Source organism: Lepidochelys kempii, chromosome 5, assembly GCF_965140285.1.
Source record: "Lepidochelys kempii isolate rLepKem1 chromosome 5, rLepKem1.hap1, whole genome shotgun sequence".
NCBI classification, from domain to species: domain Eukaryota; kingdom Metazoa; phylum Chordata; order Testudines; family Cheloniidae; genus Lepidochelys; species Lepidochelys kempii.
This window is the reverse complement of record NC_136384.1, coordinates 85,554,806-85,574,454: the sequence shown is the minus strand read 5'-3', so window position 1 is coordinate 85,574,454 and position 19,649 is coordinate 85,554,806. Positions and strand designations below refer to the sequence as shown.

Genomic DNA, 19,649 nt, shown 5'->3' with positions numbered 1-19,649 from the left:
AGTGCTTTCAGGGTGAATTTTCAGAGTAATGTGCATGGATGGAGCAAACTTTCAAATTCCCACTAATGCTCACGGGAATCACAAGGTGAAATCACCTATTTGGCAAACCGAAAATTAATCCATTAAAGAATAAAAAATACATTTTTAATTTCAAAAAAATCCAGTGTATTTAAAGCAGTTCCAGACATAAAATACCTCAGTGAATCTTTACTAGAATGTTTTAAAATTCACTATTTCCTTCTCACCTTTCCTGTTTTTCAATGACATTACAAAATTACCTGTAATTTTTTCTTCCTGAATAATATATATGTGCAACATAAACACAAATATATTTACTATAGTCTACACACTATAGCTACATGAAATATCCTACTATCTATAACATTAGAAAAACGAATCTACCCCAAAAAATTCTGGGATGCAATTTTTTTTTAAAGGTGGATAGGAAATTAAAAATGCATACCTACCTCATGATGTTTTTCAGCAATATTCACTGAATTTAATGCAAAGATCACTTCTCTAGCTCCTACATATAAAACGTCTTTGTCATCACTTAGTAATAAAGTTGAATAGTTAAACACTTCTGGCTCCTGAAAATGGACCAGTTGTACTTCTGTTAAAGTAAAACAAACAGTGATGTGTAAAGAATGAAAACCATTTGAGGACTTTTTTTTTCTAATCTATCTAACCAATATTGCAGTACTTTGACAACATCTTAAAAGCAGCAAAACTGAACATAGAACCCTATTATAATAAAAATATTGGGGTCATCAAAAAGAGTAGTTAAATCGTGGGTTCAGTTAGTCAGGAGTTTGGGGCTGCAGCACTGACATACAATTGCTTTTTCCTGGATTTCAGTTTAAATTAATATCTGGGATTTGTGCTGCTGATCTCAGTTTAATTTACAACTGGGATTTCAAACTACTGCACATTTGTTGCATCTTTATTTCATATTGTGTACACATGCACACAACAGTATACAAAAAATGACATTAAAACTCTAGAGGTCTGCCTTAAACTTTAACCCTCTGCTTCATTCTTAACTAACCCTCTGCAAGACTGAACAAAGTGTTAGACTGCCCAACCAAGATGCACCTTGATAGGGGTAGGTAGAAAACTACATTTACCCCCATACACCAAACTTGCATTCACAAGTGCCACCATCAGCACAGAGAATAGTATCATGCTCTCGCAGGAAACTGCTTTACTCTCAGCTCCATGTGCTGCAAGTGAAATGGATTAGGCTGTCATTCTCTGATCCTAAAGTGAGATGAGTACAAAAGAGCAATTCAAAATGGCCAAACTTTGCAACAAAACGCTTGATAAGGGAGTGAGGGGAAATAGAAGACACAGGCCACTCCCTTTACTTTGGGCTTTCTCGCTGCCCTCCTGAGGCCTGGAGCTTTCCTAATCAGTCACAAATGCCTCGGAAGGGAAACGAGGGCTGGCAGGAATTAGACAAATTATTGAGCAAACTTGTCAGAAAGCTGGAATTTTCTCAGAAAGCTCTGCTGCAAAGAGGCCTGGTTGAGCTGCCAGCTGCTTGGGAAGCAGGAAAAACTGGGGGAAACTTCAGAGACACAACATAAGAATGGCCATACTGGGTCAGACCAAAGGTCCATCCAGCTGAGTATCCTGTCTACCGACAGTGGCCAATGCCAGGTGCCCCAGACCATGTGAACCGAACAGGTAATGATCTAGTGATCTCTCTCCTGCCATCCATCTCCACCCTCTGACAAACAGAGGCTAGGGAATCATAGAATCATAGAATCATAGAATATCAGGGTTGGAAGGGACCCCAGAAGGTCATCTAGTCCAACCCCCTGCTCAAAGCAGGACCAATTCCCAGTTAAATCATCCCAGCCAGGGCTTTGTCAAGCCTGACCTTAAAAACCTCTAAGGAAGGAGATTCTACCACCTCCCTAGGTAACGCATTCCAGTGTTTCACCACCCTCTTAGTGAAAAAGTTTTTCCTAATATCCAATCTAAACCTCCCCCACTGCAACTTGAGACCATTACTCCTCGTTCTGTCATCTGCTACCATTGAGAACAGTCTAGAGCCATCCTCTTTGGAACCCCCTTTCAGGTAGTTGAAAGCAGCTATCAAATCCCCCCTCATTCTTCTCTTCTGCAGGCTAAACAATCCCAGCTCCCTCAGCCTCTCCTCATAACTCATGTGTTCCAGTCCCCTAATCATTTTTGTTGCCCTTCGCTGGACTCTCTCCAATTTATCCACATCCTTCTTGAAGTGTGGGGCCCAAAACTGGACACACTACTCCAGATGAGGCCTCACCAATGTCGAATAGAGGGGAACGATCACGTCCCTCGATCTGCTCGCTATGCCCCTACTTATACATCCCAAAATGCCATTGGCCTTCTTGGCAACAAGGGCACACTGCTGACTCATATCCAGCTTCTCGTCCACTGTCACCCCTAGGTCCTTTTCCGCAGAACTGCTGCCTAGCCATTCGGTCCCTAGTCTGTAGCTGTGCATTGGGTTCTTCCGTCCTAAGTGCAGGACCCTGCACTTATCCTTATTGAACCTCATCAGATTCCTTTTGGCCCAATCTTCCAATTGGTCTAGGTCCTTCTGTATCCTATCCCTCCCCTCCAGCGTATCTACCACTCCTCCCAGTTTAGTATCATCTGCAAATTTGCTGAGAGTGCAATCCACACCATCCTCCAGATCATTTATGAAGATATTGAATAAAACCGGCCCCAGGACCGACCCTTGGGGCACTCCACTTGATACCGGCTGCCAACTAGACATGGAGCCATTGATCACTACCCGTTGAGCCCGACAATCTAGCCAGCTTTCTACCCACCTTATAGTGCATTCATCCAGCCCATACTTCCTTAACTTGGTGACAAGAATACTATGGGACACCATTCCTTACCCATCCTGGCTCATAGCCATTAATAGACTTAACCTCCATGAATTTATCCAGACAGGGCGTTCCCCTACTGGACAGGTTTGGCCCACACCAAAGGTGCAAACAGCTGAAGTACCATTGTAATGGATTTGTGGACTAGAGCTAATTAGGAATTTTACGACAAGTTGCTTTTGCATCAAAACCAAAACAGTGAAACTGGATCGGATTAGATGAATTTCCCAACTCGAAAAAGCATAGAGAAAACAGTTTTCATATTGTTAAATCATTTTGTTTTGACATTTTCTCAATGAAGATATTCTCATTTTCTGGTTCAAAATGACTTTTGGTTTCAAAATATAACCTTATTAGACCAAAAAGTCAAAATCAAAATTAAACTTTTCAAAATTATTGAAACATTTTTGATCACCTAAATTGAGGGGGCGGGCCAACAGTTTTTCATTTGTGAATATTTTCAAGATTTTTACTTTTTGTCCCAATGCAAGATGGAAAACAAATATTCAAATACTCAAAAATATTCATGAGATGGGAAAACCATTTCCTCTGTGGGCCTTAGCACAAAGAAGAAATTTTCTCTGCGAGGAGAACTAATGACCAGCCAAGCTCATGTTTAATGCCTATCAATTAAATTTCTCACTCTCATTTCCTTTCCCTCTATCAATTCTTTCCCTCATTTCTGTCTACCCTTTTGTTCATTTTTCTGCTCTACCCTTTATACCAGTAGTGAGCAACCTGTGGCCCATCAGGATAATCTGATTGCGGGCCGTGAGACATTTTGCTGACATTGACCGTCTGCAGGCACGGCCCCTCGTAGCTCCCAGTGGCCGCAGGTTGCCCACCACTGCTTCATACTATACCCTATCTTCATTATCAGCTCCTTTCTGCTATCCCCCAATCTTCCTCTTTTTCACTCTCATTGCATGTGTATTTGAAACAGAGAAAGTCGCCATATTCCCTACTAGTAGTGGGGCAGTTGCCCCACTTTGGCAGAGGAGGGGTTAAAGCAGGCTAAAGGGAGCCTGTGCAGAGAAGGGCAGAAAGTTGGCCAGGCTGGGCCCTCTATAAAGGCTGCAAAGCAGAGGAGGCAGCAGCCTCTTCCTGACAAGCAAGGGAGAAGGACTGTTACCTGCCAGGTGGCGGCTCCTAATGAAAAGGGCCAAGAAAGTGAAAGGGCCAAGGGGAAGTGGCCCAGGGTACACAGGGAGAATAGGAGATTGAAGGAGGGCAGTGGGAGGCTGCTGCTAGAGGGTCCCTGGGTCGGGACCCAGAGTAGAGGGCGGGCCTGGGTCCTCCCCTTACACCACACCTTACCATGGAGGAGCATGACCGATGTACTGTGCCTTGTCCCTGGGGCAAGGGACTAGACTTTGGGGAGGCAGGTGGCCACGAAGGCAGGTGCAGACTGAGGACTGCTGATATCCCTGGAAGGGGGTGCGGGGGGGGGGGAGGAGAATAGAGCAGGGGCACGGCCAGAAGGCTGTGTTCAGAAGAGGATGCCGCAAGCCAGGGAGTAACGCGGGTTCCAGACAGCACAGCTGAGCAGGCAACGGGTGGGACACCACCTGCAGAGGGCACTCCATGGCTAGGACATCGCTAATTCCCAAAGCAACCCACAGGAGGTGTCGCAGTGATGAGGGCCCGACATGTTACACTACTACATAAATCTTTTCCAAGAGAACTAATAGAAAATCCCGCACCCAATTAGAAGAGACTGCAGGCAACATGTTAATGTATAGCTGTTGTGTGAATTTAAATTGGGAGTTCAATTGGAAATATGCATAGTTTGGCTGGAGCCCTATGATTTTGGTGCATGTTTGTATTTAAACACACCCTAATTTAGCAATATAGCAGAAAATTCCAGATTAATACTAGGTATGGGTATATGTAGCTACATATTTTTGTATAAAATTTGTTTTCTCTATTGTCTTTAAAGAGTCTTTCATAATGCAGGAAACTGCATCTGATATTTCAAATATTTTTCCAAAGAATGTCCCAGGGCCCCCCTCACAATATGCTAAAATTCCCCCTTCTGAGTGAAATATGAATGTAAGAACATATCTCCATATAACATGCCTAAGACTGACATGTAACATTAAAAGCTGTATGTGCCTAATGGAGAATAAGACATTGTGGTGCTGGACAGAGAACAAAGGAGCAGTTGTGTTCAGGGGCAGGGGTATACATCAGAGCTAAATCAAACCAAGAGAAACTACTGCTGTTAACTATAGTCACCGCTATTTGGGAGCTCCAAGATGCCTAAAGCTTACATACAACATTTTTTCTCCAAGGTAATAAATCTTATATTCCCATGTTTCCTGGCTCTTTATGCCCATTAACATGGGAAATATTTTCAGGGCCTTATGCCAGTATTTTATTGTGGTCCTAATGTCCATGTATATTTTCCTGCAATAAACTCATTTGTACTTGACATCTGTGCTTAAGGCTATTTCTTCACACTGGCCATAAGCTTGCTTCGCTACACACTGCAAGCCTCTCATTTCAGTTGCGGAGTCAGGAAGAGTCAAGGACTCAATGGTATCCTTCACTCAGGATTTTCTCCTTACCCAGTAAAAACAACCTTTATGGTATCTAGAAAGAAACATCACAGACATTACATACAGTAGCTCAACATATTTTATTGCCTTATAATCCGTGTTCCAAAAATTATTCAAGTCCTGGGCTATACAGAGCATGTAGAATTCCATAGATTTACTTTTTCACCCCATATTTGTTCCATTTATGCTAATAGAAATCAGAATGGTTATGAGTACTAGGTGTGATAGTGGCCATGGGGGAAAAAAACGGCTCAGTGAAGAAGCTGGATTGTGTTCCAATTCCATGTCATCACATGGCAGATGGAGAAAGGATCAAATATTTATTTGCTCTTTATTTGGTAGTTTATACTGAGATGTGGATTTATACCTAAGCACACAAACCCATTGAGTTATAAGAACTTACATTTCTATCAAGCCTTCAGAATGGACTGAAGAATTTTAGCTTCAAGCAACAAAAGGGGTTGCACATCTAGGCACATGCAAAGTCCCCCTTACCCCACATCCCTACAAAGTTCTCCCCTTAATAGTAATTTAACTTTCTACATTTCTTTTTCATCAACAGTAACAAGAGAGATACAAAGGGAAGAACAGGGCTTCAATTAACAATGAACTGATCTCAGTGGCTTTGGGACTGATTAGGACCAATTGCAACTGTAAATGAAATGGCTACGCAAAGTACACAATACTATACATTGACACACTCCAACAGTTGCTAAAAGGTTCTGAATGGTAAAATGACTGCACTGACAAGGTACTTCTACTCACAAAACATCATGTCTGCTATGGTATTATTTCAAATCCTATTGCAATCAATGGGACTTTGTCTTGTATTCACACTCCACTTAAAGCTCTACTATGTAATGTAAGTGTAAGTTTAAAAAAAAAAAAATTACAACAATAGTTATTGTGCAAGTACAACAGCTGTGTTCCAGAGTTTTAAAAAGGCATGAACTGCTTAGCAAGAAACTGATTTCACAATTCCATCCACCCACCCAAACAGTACTGATAGGTCTTCTCTGAAAAATTTTGCCGCACATCTTTCTGACAGGATGTGATTTAGATCTAAAGAGACTTATTGGACATGATTGCGAATTAGCAGGAATGTAAATAATTCTGTTTTAAACTTTTGTCCAGATTTTATTTTATGCTAAGTAGCCTTGGGCTTCTGACTACCTCTCAGTTGTGGACAATTTCTCCTAAAGTTTGTCCATCATGAGACATGCTAGTCTCTTTTCTCTGTCAATCCTGCAAAAGGATTGAGCATAGCTGGGGAAATGTACAGAGACCTTCAGTGACTCCACTCGCCAAAAAAGTGCTAAGATCCCCCTAAACTCAGTTTTTCCTATGTAGCAATACAAACAGCTTAGTGGCTATGATTAAGGCTAAGATTTTGTCTCAGATATTTTTAGTAAAAGTCACCGACAGGTCACGGGCAGTAAAGAAAAAATCATGGAAGCCTGTAACTTGACCCTGACTTTTATTAAAAATACCCCTGACAAAATGGGGAGCCTAGCTGTGGGGTCCTCATACTGTATGCAGAGATTGGACAGCTGCCGGGGCAGGTAGGGGCTCATCGCTCCAGGGTCCTGTGTTCCCTGTAAGCTGTGCGCTTGGGCAGCGTGCAGGAGAGATTTAAGTGCCGTGCACAGCTGGCAGCATTTGTTCAGGTGCCCCTCCCCCATGTTGCTCTGTCCTGCAGTTGCTCCTGGGACCCTGCTGGCTGTGCAGGGAGGGAAAGGGAGGGTGTGCTGATGTCAGGGTGTCCCCCTCCCCTGTACCCCATCTCCACAGAGCAGGACAGGGCAGAGGGGACAGCCTGGCTCAGGAGGACTCGGAGCTGCTGCCGTCTGAATGGTGAGTGTCTGAGTGCACTGTTTCTGAGATTTCCCCAGCAACCAGCTCACACAGTCTCTCTGTCTCACTCACAACACACCACACACTTGCTCTCCCCCCACCCCCGAAGTACCCCATTTCCACAGAGCCGGGGAGGGGAGACAACAGGACTCCGGACAGAGCAGGGGAGCTTTCAGTGAGTGTCTTAAAGAAACAGCGCACAGCTTTCCCCAGCAGCCAGCACACACACACACACACAGTCTGTCTCTTTCACACTCACCTCCCAACACATACTTGTATTATTGTTGTAGTTAGTTCTTGGTACTTCCTGTAATGCACATACTCTCTGAAATTTTATTCTTTCAAAGCGTACTGGTCTATGCAGTCCATAATTTTTATTTCTCTTACACTTAAATTTAATTGAGTCCTGAGTTCTAAAATGCCTAATCTGTCCTAGCTGGAGTAATTATCCCTATGGTAACTTTTTAAAAATATATATTATATCTAGGTTTTTTGTTTCTACTGGTGGCACACATAGGCACATACCTCGGGTCACATATCAAAATGTATTCCACACATGAATGGAAAAAATTAGAGGGAACATTGCCGTGGTCCCCTGGCTCAGAGCTCTGGGGTACCCCCGCCACCTGCAGCGGCCAGAAGCTTTGAAGGATCCCCAGCACCCTCAGCGGCTTGGAACTTTGGGGCCCCCGGCACCTGCAGCCACGGGGAGCTGCGGGATCCTCCTGCCACCACGGGTGGCGGGAGGACCCTGCAGCTCCCGGACGACAGGGCTGAATTCATGGAGGTCGCTGGAAGTCATGGGTCCTGTGACTTCTGCAAACTTCTTGAAAAAAAATCGTAGCCTTAGCTATGAAATGTGACAGATAAGGATTTACTCTTTCTTGAAAGGAGGCAGGCACTTTTCCGTAACTCAGTAAATCACATGAGAGAGAAATGACAATAAATTGAACAAAAAATTCCATACTAGTAATATATTATAGATTTTTTTCAGCAAACAAAATCTGAATTAATAGGTTACTTATTAAATGCTCTAAGACACATTTTCCCCTGACTCTGACTTTCCAGAACTTTCTATTGCTGTAATGATGCTTGATAAAAGAAATACATGCAGGTGTCGCCTTATGTACCGTATGAAGACACATCCTAGGAATTTTTCAATTTTTTTCATATCAAGAAGCAAACCAAGAAGTTTTGGCATATTTTTCACAGCATAGAAACAGTCAATTAAACGAACATTTTTATATTGTTCTTTTTCCTCGTAGTGAAGGGTCTAGTCCATGCTTTTCAAAAGTGACTAGTGACTCTAGGTTTCTATTTAGGGTGCTGAAAATGGAACAAATTCAAGGGGCCTGGTATTCACACATTAGCTCTTTCTGAAAATCAGGCCCTAGAATCACTAGTTACTTTTGAAAATGTTAGCCTCGATCATTCATTCAAGTTTCATAATAGCAACAGCTAAGCAAAGTCTCTGTTAAATTGGGGGTTGAGGAGTTAACAAAGAGACTGGCAGGGCCCATATCACATTAATAGTTTTCTGTTACAAAGTGTTTAAAGAAATTACATAGAACACCCACACCCCATTTCACTACTTAAGTCATTGTTCTTACCTCTATGTTCCCAAGTGATCCTTGGTACTGGACCAAATGCTGCTGCTGCTCCAAACAATAAACCCAAAGCTGCATACAAACTAGAGAGAGCCATGGTAAGAGTCCTTGCTCTACGGAAGTTGGAGGATAACTGCAACAATTAATGTTCCTTTTGCGAGGAAATCTCCAGTTCCAAATAGTATGTTACAGGGTAGACATTGCCGAACTTAACGTTGCAATAAATGGGTTGGAAAGATGTTCCCAAGCCTATGCATCCAATAGATTACTTCTCGAAGGTAATACACATTTTCCGGGACGCAGAATACAGAGATTGTTCACACTTTCCACAGTGTTTCTCAGCAATTATTCTGCCTCTTGAGAACATTCTTCTGATTCATCTTAGTAGTAAATGAAACTGCATAGAGGAAAGGGGGTGGAAAAAGAAAAGAGAAGGAAGTGGGTTGAGTTTTCAACAAGATCAATGACTTACAGCCTGTCACGGTTCCTCCCCCACTCTGAACTCTAGGGTACAGATGTGGGGACCTGCATGAAAAACCTCCTAAGCTTATCTTTACCAGCTTAGGTCAAAACTTCCCCAAGGTACAAAATATTACCCCCGTTATCCTTGGACTGGCCGCTACCACCACCAAACTAATACTGGTTACTGGGGAAGAGCTGTTTGGACGCGTCCTTCCCCCCAAAATACTTCCCAAAACCTTGCACCCCACTTCCTGGACAAGGTTTGGTAAAAAGCCTCACCAATTTGCCTAGGTGACTACAGACCCAGACCCTTGGATCTTAAGAACAATGGAAAAGCATTCAGTGTTTTACAAGAAGACTTTTAATAAAAAATAGAAGTAAATAGAAATAAAGAAATCCCCCCTGTAAAATCAGGATGGTAGATATCTTACAGGGTAATTAGATTCAAAAACATAGAGAACCCCTCTAGGCAAAACCTTAAGTTACAAAAAAGATACACAGACAGAAATAGTTATTCTATTCAGCATAATTCTTTTCTCAGCCATTTAAAGAAATCATAATCTAACACATACCTAGCTAGATTACTTACTAAAAGTTCTAAGACTCCATTCCTGTTCTGTCCCTGGCCAAGACTACTACAGACAGACACAGACCCTTTGTTTCTCTCCCTCCTCCCAGCTTTTGAAAGTATCTTGTCTCCTCATTGGTCATTTTGGTCAGGTGCCAGCGAGGTTACCTTTAGCTTCTTAACCCTTTACAGGTGAGAGGAGCTTTCCCCTGGCCAGGAGGGATTTCAAAGGGGTTTACCCTTCCCTTTATATTTATGACACGCCCCCCAAATCTCAGCTAGGGTGAAACACTGGCTGGGATTTCTTCCTGGAGCTCTAGGAAAACAGAGTTAATAAGACACATGCATCTCTAAATATACTAGCAAGTACATAAAGACTAACAATATTTTCCACATCTCAAGGACGATTTTAACCAGTTGATTCTGGGAAACTTTCACGGGAGAGTGCATCAGCCACTTTGTTTGAAGCTCCTGAGATGTGTTGGATGTCGAAATCAAAATCTTGGAGAGCTAAACTCCACCGAAGAAGTTTTTTGTTGGTTTCCTTGACGGTGTGAAGCCACTTTAGTGCAGCATGGTCGGTTTGCAGGTGGAACCGCCGTCCCCAAACATATGGGCGTAGCTTTTCCAGAGCGTAGACAATGGCATAACATTCTTTTTCAGTGACTGACCAGTTGCTTTCCCTCTCAGACAGTTTTTTGCTGAGAAACACTACAGGGTGGAATTCTTGATCAGGTCCTTTCTGCATTAAAACTGCTCCCACACCACGCTCGGATGCATCTGTGGTTACTAGGAACGGTTTGTCAAAGTCTGGGGCCCTTAGTACAGGGTCAGACATGAGTGTCGCTTTAAGCTTGTTAAAGGCCTTCTGACACTTTCCGGTCCACTGAACAGCATTTGGCTGTTTCTTTTTGGTTAGGTCTGTCAGTGGGGCAGCGATTTGGCTGTAGTGCGGTACAAATCGTCTGTAATAACCGGCCAAGCCTAAGAAGGATTGAACCTGTTTCTTTGACTTTGGGACAGGCCACTTTTGGATAGCATCCACTTTGGCCTGTAGGGGGCTGATAGTTCCTTGACCCACCTGGTGTCCAAGGTAAGTCACTCTGTTTAGGCCTATTTGACACTTCTTAGCCTTAACAGTTAGTCCTGCCTCCCTTATGCGCTCAAGGACTTTTTGTAGATGTTCCAGGTGGTCTGCCCAGGAATCCGAAAATATGGCCACATCGTCAAGGTAGGCGACTGCATATTCTCCTAATCCCCCTAGGAGACCATCTACAAGTCTTTGGAAAGTGGCGGGTGCATTTCGCAGCCCGAAAGGGAGTACATTAAATTCATACAGCCCGAGATGTGTGATGAAGGCTGACCTTTCCTTGGCAGATTCATCTAGCGGTACCTGCCAGTACCCCTTGGTTAAGTCCAAGGTAGAGATGAACTGGGCCCGTCCCAGTTTCTCTAATAGTTCATCGGTGCGTGGCATTGGATAGTTGTCTGGGCGAGTTACAGCATTTAGCTTACGGTAGTCCACGCAAAAACGTATTTCCCCATCTGGTTTGGGAACTAGAACCACTGGAGATGCCCATGCACTTTCAGAGGGGCGGATTACACCCATCTGTAACATATCCTGGATCTCCCGTTCTATAGCAGTTTTAGCTTGAGGAGACACCCGGTAAGGGTGGACCCTAATTGGGTGAGCATTACCTGTGTCAATGGAGTGGTATGCCCGTTCAGTCAGTCCTGGGGTGGCTGAGAACGTTGGCGCGTAGCTAGTGCACAGCTCCTGGATCTGCTGTCGCTGCATACGCCCAAGGGTCATGGAGAGGTTCACCTCTTCCACACCACCAGCACATTTCCCTTCGTAATAGACACCTTCAGGCCACTCAGCGTCGTCTCCTCCCTGGGCTGTAAACTGACAAACCTTTAATTCTCTGGAATAAAAGGGCTTTAGAGAATTAATATGATACACCTTAGGCTTTCGGTTGGAGGTGGGGAATGCTATGAGATAATTAACTGCTCCCAGGCGCTCCTGGACCACGAATGGCCCTTCCCACGATGCTTCCATTTTATGGGCCTGGAGCGCCTTTAAGACCATGACCTGGTCTCCTACTTTGAAGGAACGCTCTCTGGCATGTTTATCATACCAGGCTTTTTGCTCTTTTTGAGCATCCTGTAAGTTTTCTCTAGCAAGGGCTAAAGAGGTTCGGAGGGTGTTTTGTAGGTTGGTTACAAAGTCCAGAATGTTAGTTCCTGGAGAAGGTGTAAATCCCTCCCATTGCTGCTTCACCAACTGCAATGGCCCCTTAACCTCACGGCCATATACAAGTTCAAATGGGGAAAACCCTAAACTGGGATGTGGTACAGCTCTGTAGGCAAAGAGCAACTGCTGCAACACTAGGTCCCAATCATTGGAGTGCTCATTTACGAATTTACGTATCATGGCCCCCAAAGTTCCATTAAACTTCTCCACCATGCCATTTGTTTGATGATGGTAAGGAGTGGCAACCAAGTGATTTACCCCATGAGCTTCCCAAAGGTTTTTCATAGTTCCTGCCAGGAAATTAGTCCCTGCATCTGTGAGGATGTCGGAGGGCCAACCTACCCTGGCAAAAATGTCTGCTAGTGCCTGGCACACACTTTTAGCCCTGGTGTTGCTTAGAGCTACTGCTTCCGGCCATCGGGTGGCAAAATCCATGAAAGTCAGTATGTACTGCTTTCCTCTGGGTGTCTTTTTCGGAAAAGGACCCAGAATATCCACAGCTACTCGCTGAAATGGAACTTCAATGATGGGGAGTGGCTGGAGAGGAGCTTTGACCTGGTCTTGGGGTTTTCCCACTCTTTGGCACACCTCACAAGACTGGACATAGGTAGAAACATCCTTGCCCATTCCCTCCCAGTGGAATGACCCCCCCAAACGGTCTTTGGTCCTGTTCACCCCAGCATGGCCACTAGGGTGATCATGGGCTAAGCTCAAGAGCTTGGCCCGGTATTTAGTTGGAACTACCAACTGTCTCTGAGGATGCCAGTCTTCCTGGTGTCCCCCAGAAAGAGTTTTCTTGTATAAAAGTCCTCTTTCTACAACAAACCTGGATCGATTAGAAGAGCTGAGAGGCGGTGGGTTGCTCCGTGCCGCCGTCCACGCTCTCTGGAGGCTTTCATCTGCTTCCTGTTTGGTCTGGAACTGTTCCCTTGATGCTGGAGACATCAGTTCCTCATTGGATTGGGGACCTAGGCTTGGTCCCTCTGGAAGCGATATAAGGGATGGAGCTGTTTCTGTTGACTGTGAACCGCTCTCCGCTGGTGCACTATGTTGGGATTCAGGCTCCGGCTGAGCCTCTTGTGTAGGGTTATCGGCTGCTGCCAGTTCAGGTTCGGTGGGGCCCTCTGGTGTTGAGGTTGCAAGTACTGGATTCAGTGCTGACACGGGGTCTGGTGTTGGTTGTTCGGCTGGTTCCGGTTCTGGGACTGGTTCCGTCTGGGTCTCTGGGACTGGATCCACTACTGCTGTTGCAGACATTGGCCTGGGGTCCAGGTCCATCACCTCTGACTGGGTCCTGATAGAAGTTTCCGGAACAGAGCTAGGCCTCACGGCTTGTTTAGCCTGGCTGCGGGTGACCATTCCCACCCTCTTGGCCTGCTTCACATGATTGGCCAAGTCTTCCCCCAACAGCATGGGGATGGGATAATCATCATAGACTGCAAAAGTCCACAGTCCTGACCAGCCCTTGTACTGGACAGGCAACTTGGCTGTAGGCAAATTGAAAGAGTTGGACTTGAAGGGTTGAATCGTCACTTGGATCTCTGGGTTGATTAAATTGGGGTCCACTAAGGAAGCATGGATAGCTGACACTTGTGCTCCGGTGTCCCTCCACGCGGTGACCTTCTTCCCGCCCACACTCACAGTTTCCCTCCGCTCCAAGGGTATCTGGGAGGTATCTGGGCCTGTGGACCTCTGGTGTGATTCCGGTGCAATGAACTGTAATCTGTTGGGGTTCTTGGGGCAGTTGGCCTTTACATGCCCCAGCTCGTTACACTTAAAACACTGTCCAGCTGACGGGTCACCGGGGCGAGGAGGGTTGCTGGAGAACGGGGTGGTGGGACGATAAGGGGTCTGGAGGGTTCTTTGGGAGGTAGGTGGGGCTTTGGGCGGCCCCCGGTAATAGGGTGTGGTCTGGGGTGGTCCCTTCTGGTCTCCGCTCCAACTGCGACCAGTTTGCTTCTTCTCTGCCACCTCCACCCATCTGGCTCCAATCTCTCCTGCCTCAATTACAGTTTTGGGTTTCCCATCTAGGATGTATCTTTCTATTTCCTCAGGAACACCCTCTAAGAATTGTTCCATTTGCATTAGGAAGGGCAAATTTACTGGAGATTCAACACTTGCTCCTGATATCCAGGCATCCCAATGTTTCACAATGTGGTAGGCATGTCGGGTAAATGACATGTCTGGTTTCCACCTTAGGGCTCGGAACCTCCGACGAGACTGCTCGGGTGTTATCCCCATTCTGACTCTCGCCTTGGATTTAAACAGTTCATACTTGTTCATATGTTCTTTAGGCATTTCAGCTGCCACCTCAGCTAAGGGTCCACTGAGCTGCGGCCTCAGCTCTACCATGTATTGGTCAGTAGAGATGTTGTACCCAAGGCAGGCCCTTTCGAAGTTTTCTAAGAAGGCCTCAGTATCATCACCTGCCTTGTAGGTGGGGAACTTTCTGGGATGGGAAGTGGTACCTGGAGAAGGATTGCTAGGGTTTGTTGGTATATTCTGCTGGGCCTTTATCCTCTCCATCTCCTCCACATGCTTCCTTGCCTCCATTTCCCTCTTGTGGGCAGCCTCCTGTACCTCCTTCTCCAGCCGCATGAGTTCTATCTGTCTTTCATGTTCCCTTTGTCTTTCCTCAGCCTGAAATTTGGCTAATTCGAGCTGTAGTCGAGCCGCGGATTTTGCCATTCTAACCTCTCTGTTTTTAACTAACTTTACACCCGAGGTTTAGAAATAAACAAACAAAACTTGGCTGTAAAATTTTGCTGTGCTGGAATAGAATACCTATTCTCTGATAGTGATTGTCAGCCTACAGAAAAAGACAATTCCCTTGTCTCTGCTCTGGGCCCAAATTAAAGTAAAAAACCTCCAACTACTTGGAAACCTGCTTACCCAGCCCAAAGAAAAAAAAAATTCCTTTTCAAACCTGTGCTCCTTGTAGAACGAAAAAAATCAAAATCCTAAAAAAAAAACCCTGCCATTTTTGTCTCCAGGCAAATGGGTAGAGCACACCCGCCCTATTTACTTTTAGGAAGAAAAGAAAAAAAAAAACCTCTGGGTTGGAAGACTGTGAATTTCCCTACAGGAGTTAAGTACCCTGCCTCCAGGCAAAGAAAACCTGCAATTCACAAGATAATCCCCTTTTGTCTCTGCTTGGCCACAAAGCAGAGAGAAACCAAGCTGCTTTCAGTTTCAAAGCTTCTTTCTGGACTTCCTAAAAATTCCTTTTTAAAATCTGTATTTCTAGTTCAAAAAATCTCAACTGGATCTCAAAATGATTTCAGGTTAATCCCACCGCTGTGCCACCATGTCACGGTTCCTCCCCCACTCTGAACTCTAGGGTACAGATGTGGGGACCTGCATGAAAAACCTCCTAAGCTTATCTTTACCAGCTTAGGTCAAAACTTCCCCAAGGTACAAAATATTACCCCCGTTATCCTTGGACTGGCCGCTACCACCACCAAACTAATACTGGTTACTGGGGAAGAGCTGTTTGGACGCGTCCTTCCCCCCAAAATACTTCCCAAAACCTTGCACCCCACTTCCTGGACAAGGTTTGGTAAAAAGCCTCACCAATTTGCCTAGGTGACTACAGACCCAGACCCTTGGATCTTAAGAACAATGGAAAAGCATTCAGTGTTTTACAAGAAGACTTTTAATAAAAAATAGAAGTAAATAGAAATAAAGAAATCCCCCCTGTAAAATCAGGATGGTAGATATCTTACAGGGTAATTAGATTCAAAAACATAGAGAACCCCTCTAGGCAAAACCTTAAGTTACAAAAAAGAGACACAGACAGAAATAGTTATTCTATTCAGCACAATTCTTTTCTCAGCCATTTAAAGAAATCATAATCTAACACGTACCTAGCTAGATTACTTACTAAAAGTTCTAAGACTCCATTCCTGTTCTGTCCCTGGCCAAGACGACTACAGACAGACACAGACCCTTTGTTTCTCTCCCTCCTCCCAGCTTTTGAAAGTATCTTGTCTCCTCATTGGTCATTTTGGTCAGGTGCCAGCGAGGTTACCTTTAGCTTCTTAACCCTTTACAGGTGAGAGGAGCTTTCCCCTGGCCAGGAGGGATTTCAAAGGGGTTTACCCTTCCCTTTATATTTATGACACAGCCACATGGTATTTTTGGCAAGTACTTCAATAGCATTATGCAGAGTTTATAAAAAGAGTAATTTTCACAAATTACATGATTATAAAATTATACTTTATATGATAACCACAGGCAACTATTGACAACAGTAATTTCCATCTACTACCCATATTATAATTCATATTTTGAGGCACATAGTACTGCCATTTATGTAGAGCTGAAAGTCTACTCTGCTTTACATCTTTTCCTGCCTTTAAACGTGGTTGTTTTTTTTTTTTTTTTAAACCCTGCTTTTCTGAAATATAAAAAAATAAATACAATGGTGAGTTTAGCAAATTTATATTTCAACATGTTCTCTTCTGGAATCATGTTGAGACTAGAGCTGACAAAAATGTTTCACCAAACTGTGTTGAAAGAAAACATTTCAAAAAAGTCAAACCATTTTGTTTCAATGTTTTCAAAACACTGATTTTTCAGTTTGAAAACTTTTTTAAAAAATTTCCTTCAATTTTATTTTTTTTTAATTAAAATAATTGAAAATACTTTAATTTGAAATGAAATATTTTTGTTTGACCCAACACACAAAGAATTTAAACTTTTTAATTCACCAAAAATTTTGAAAAAATTTGTTTTCAGTATGAGGCAAATTTGTTTTCCCCATTTTTTCAGAGTTCTCAACAAACCAAAAAAATCCATTATTTGCCCAAAATGAAATGTTTTTGCTCTTTCAATAACCTCAATTTTTTTATGGTCAGTCTACTTCCTACTCAAAAGCTCCAAATCAGTCATCAGAGATGTGTGGATCCAAGACACAAATACAGGGCTAAATTCTCATATCCTCACTCATGTAAGGGTATCATAATACCTTATGCCACAAGCGGTTTCACAGAAGTCAATGTGAGTAAGTGTAACAGGCTGGGCCTTTCTCTAAGATCACACTTGAGTGGTTTCAGAGGCTCTTCTCCCACAGTTCTTTTCCTGCTTTGGAACCGTATTCCAGCCTTTCCAGGATCTCCGGTCTGGGGGTCTTCCACTAACATTCAGTCTCTGAGTTTCCTGTAAAGGTCTGATTTATTTATAGGAGTCCAGTAAGGCTGGACCCCAGGTCAGGGTTTATCTTTGCCCCCTGCCCCACCGTGATCAGCTCTCGGGTCTGTTAAGTCCTTGTGGTCAATGGAGGCTTGTCAGCAACATTTTTAGGGTATTATTAATATTTGGAATCGAACAAACAGGCCAGCATGCCCTTAAGAGACCGTCTTTCTAGCACAATAGTACTTAATAAACCACACATTTTAAAGGCGATTTGTAAAGGTTTTTCTGGTTTTGTTTTTAAATCCCCCTTCAAACGTTAGTTAGATTCCAGAAGAGGAACAAAGCAAATGTAGTTAGCATTTACCACCAGCAAAAAAATCCTGAGAAAATCCTAGCTACAAATATTCTCATTTCCCTGACACAGCAAATTACACTGCAACCAGAACAAAGATTTGAAAAACTCCTTTCCACTTTAAACCTGTATATTCATTCCCTATGTTTATGGTACAGTGGTTGTGATGTCATTCAGTCTGGCAAACAAATGAGTAAGTCTGCAGTTCAGACTTCACGGGATATCAGAGAGATAACTTTCTTAAAATACAGCACTAGCTGTGTTTCTAATAAATTATATACTCCCCCTCTGCCTCCCATCCTTGGAATCGTTCATGTTTAATTACTTACCCTACAGGAACTGCAGGTTTTCAGGATGATTTCCCATATGTATATTCCACGTTTGGTGTGTGTACACGCTATGTACTGGAGACTGATTCTTTTGGTCAGCAGTAACTGTTGTAGCTGTGCCTGAGCCCTGAGTGTCCTTGTGCCTCCAGCTGAGCACATAAAGGGCAGGGCTACCTCAACCATCTCTCAGTTCCTTTACCCCACAAAGTCTGGATGTTATCAGACTCTGTAACAGGAGGGATGGGGGGCAGGTCAGCGAATATATACGTATGGAGCACACATCTTGAAGAATTACAGTAATAGTAAGGTAAGTAATCATTTCTTCTTCTTCCAGAGCTTGCCTATGTAATATCCATTCCACTCGTGCCGATTCCTATGCGGTGATCTAGTCACAGGAGGTGGATACGATGTGCTGCAGTAGAAGTGTTTTAGGGCATTGCTATACTGAGTGGGAACCAGTTTAGTATTTTTATTTCCTGTAATTTAGTAGAAGTGTAAAAAACAGAACAAATATTTTTGTAAAATGGCAAAACATTTTAGTTTCTTTTGGCTCCCCTTCCAGTTGAATGGTAATTTCTTCTTCTATTCTATCACTTAGCTTACTGAAGAGACTTGGTAGGTCCCCAGTCCACATTAATCGGTTTTCCTCTCTCCTCCTCTCTTGTTCTTTCTTTATAATTACATATCACCAATATCACAGGAGCATAGAGGCAATCATTTCTCTCTACCATTTATTTAATAGGCAGCTGAAAATGCAATGACCTATTAACCCTCCTATAATATGAGAGAGAGGTCTCCAGAGTGATACTGTTAGTGTCCTGTAAGCTTATGAGTCCCAAAATAGAATTATTTTAATCCTATGGCCCCATGATGGAAAAGTATTAATGCTTACTAGTTGCCATGGCTACTGTCTTGGGCTATCTCACCTTTCTTAGACTATGAAAAATGACAAGGAAAGTCTGGAACAAACAAACTACATTATCTTCTCAAACTGAGGAAGAATAAAAATTGTCTGGTTGGCTCATTAAGTGCTCATTTTTCAATGTTAACTGAAAAGCCTTCTGGATGCCCGGCAGAAATATGACATTTTATACTCCCTGTGTTGATCTGCAAATGAACCAATCTATAAAAAAATTAAATTTGACTTACAGGACATAGTCTGTTTAGGGCCAACTTGTGACACAATTAAAAATATATATAGGTAGTTTGGTACAAAATATGCTGTACTGAGGGACACAATCCTACAAGGTGGTGTGTATGCTCATCCCCCATTAGTTTCAGTAAAAGCTGGAGCGTGACAGGATCTGGCCAAATCCACCACAGCAAAAATTACAGTATATATTTATATACAATATACACAGAAAATGCCTAGGATTTACCATTTTTGCAGTGTTGAAAATTGTTTGTAGGGGCTAGTTCATTCATACTTGCAGGGAACTTATCCCGAGTGTGCAAGGTTTCAGTATGAGACTGCTTTGATGTAATTCAAGTGAGAGAAAGAAAACAATGCAGAATATACAAAACCAGTGGCCTGATTTTCAAAACTGCTGAGCTACTGCAACTCTCATTGACTTCAATGAGATTGATGAGTGCTCAGCACTTCTGAAAGTTAGGTAATTGTGAAGAGATTTAATCCCAAAA

At 43.4% G+C, this 19,649-nt stretch overlaps 1 protein-coding gene across 3 annotated transcripts in view; it reads right to left on the bottom strand.

Moving 5' to 3' along the window:
• SEMA4D (semaphorin 4D) overlaps positions 1–19,649 on the bottom strand; it is a 141,382-nt gene that overhangs the window by 27,514 nt on the left and 94,219 nt on the right. For 2 of the 3 annotated variants that reach the window (XM_073344910.1, XM_073344909.1), the window contains exons 2-3: positions 8,911–9,304; positions 468–613 (exon numbers count right to left, since the gene is read on the bottom strand). In XM_073344910.1, coding sequence (XP_073201011.1) covers positions 468–613; positions 8,911–9,004 — 240 coding nt within the window. In that variant the 5' untranslated portion in view covers positions 9,005–9,304. Of the gene's footprint in view, positions 1–467; positions 614–8,910; positions 9,305–18,008; positions 18,378–19,649 lie in introns of those variants that run through there. The other variant, XM_073344911.2, reaches the window with a different exon arrangement.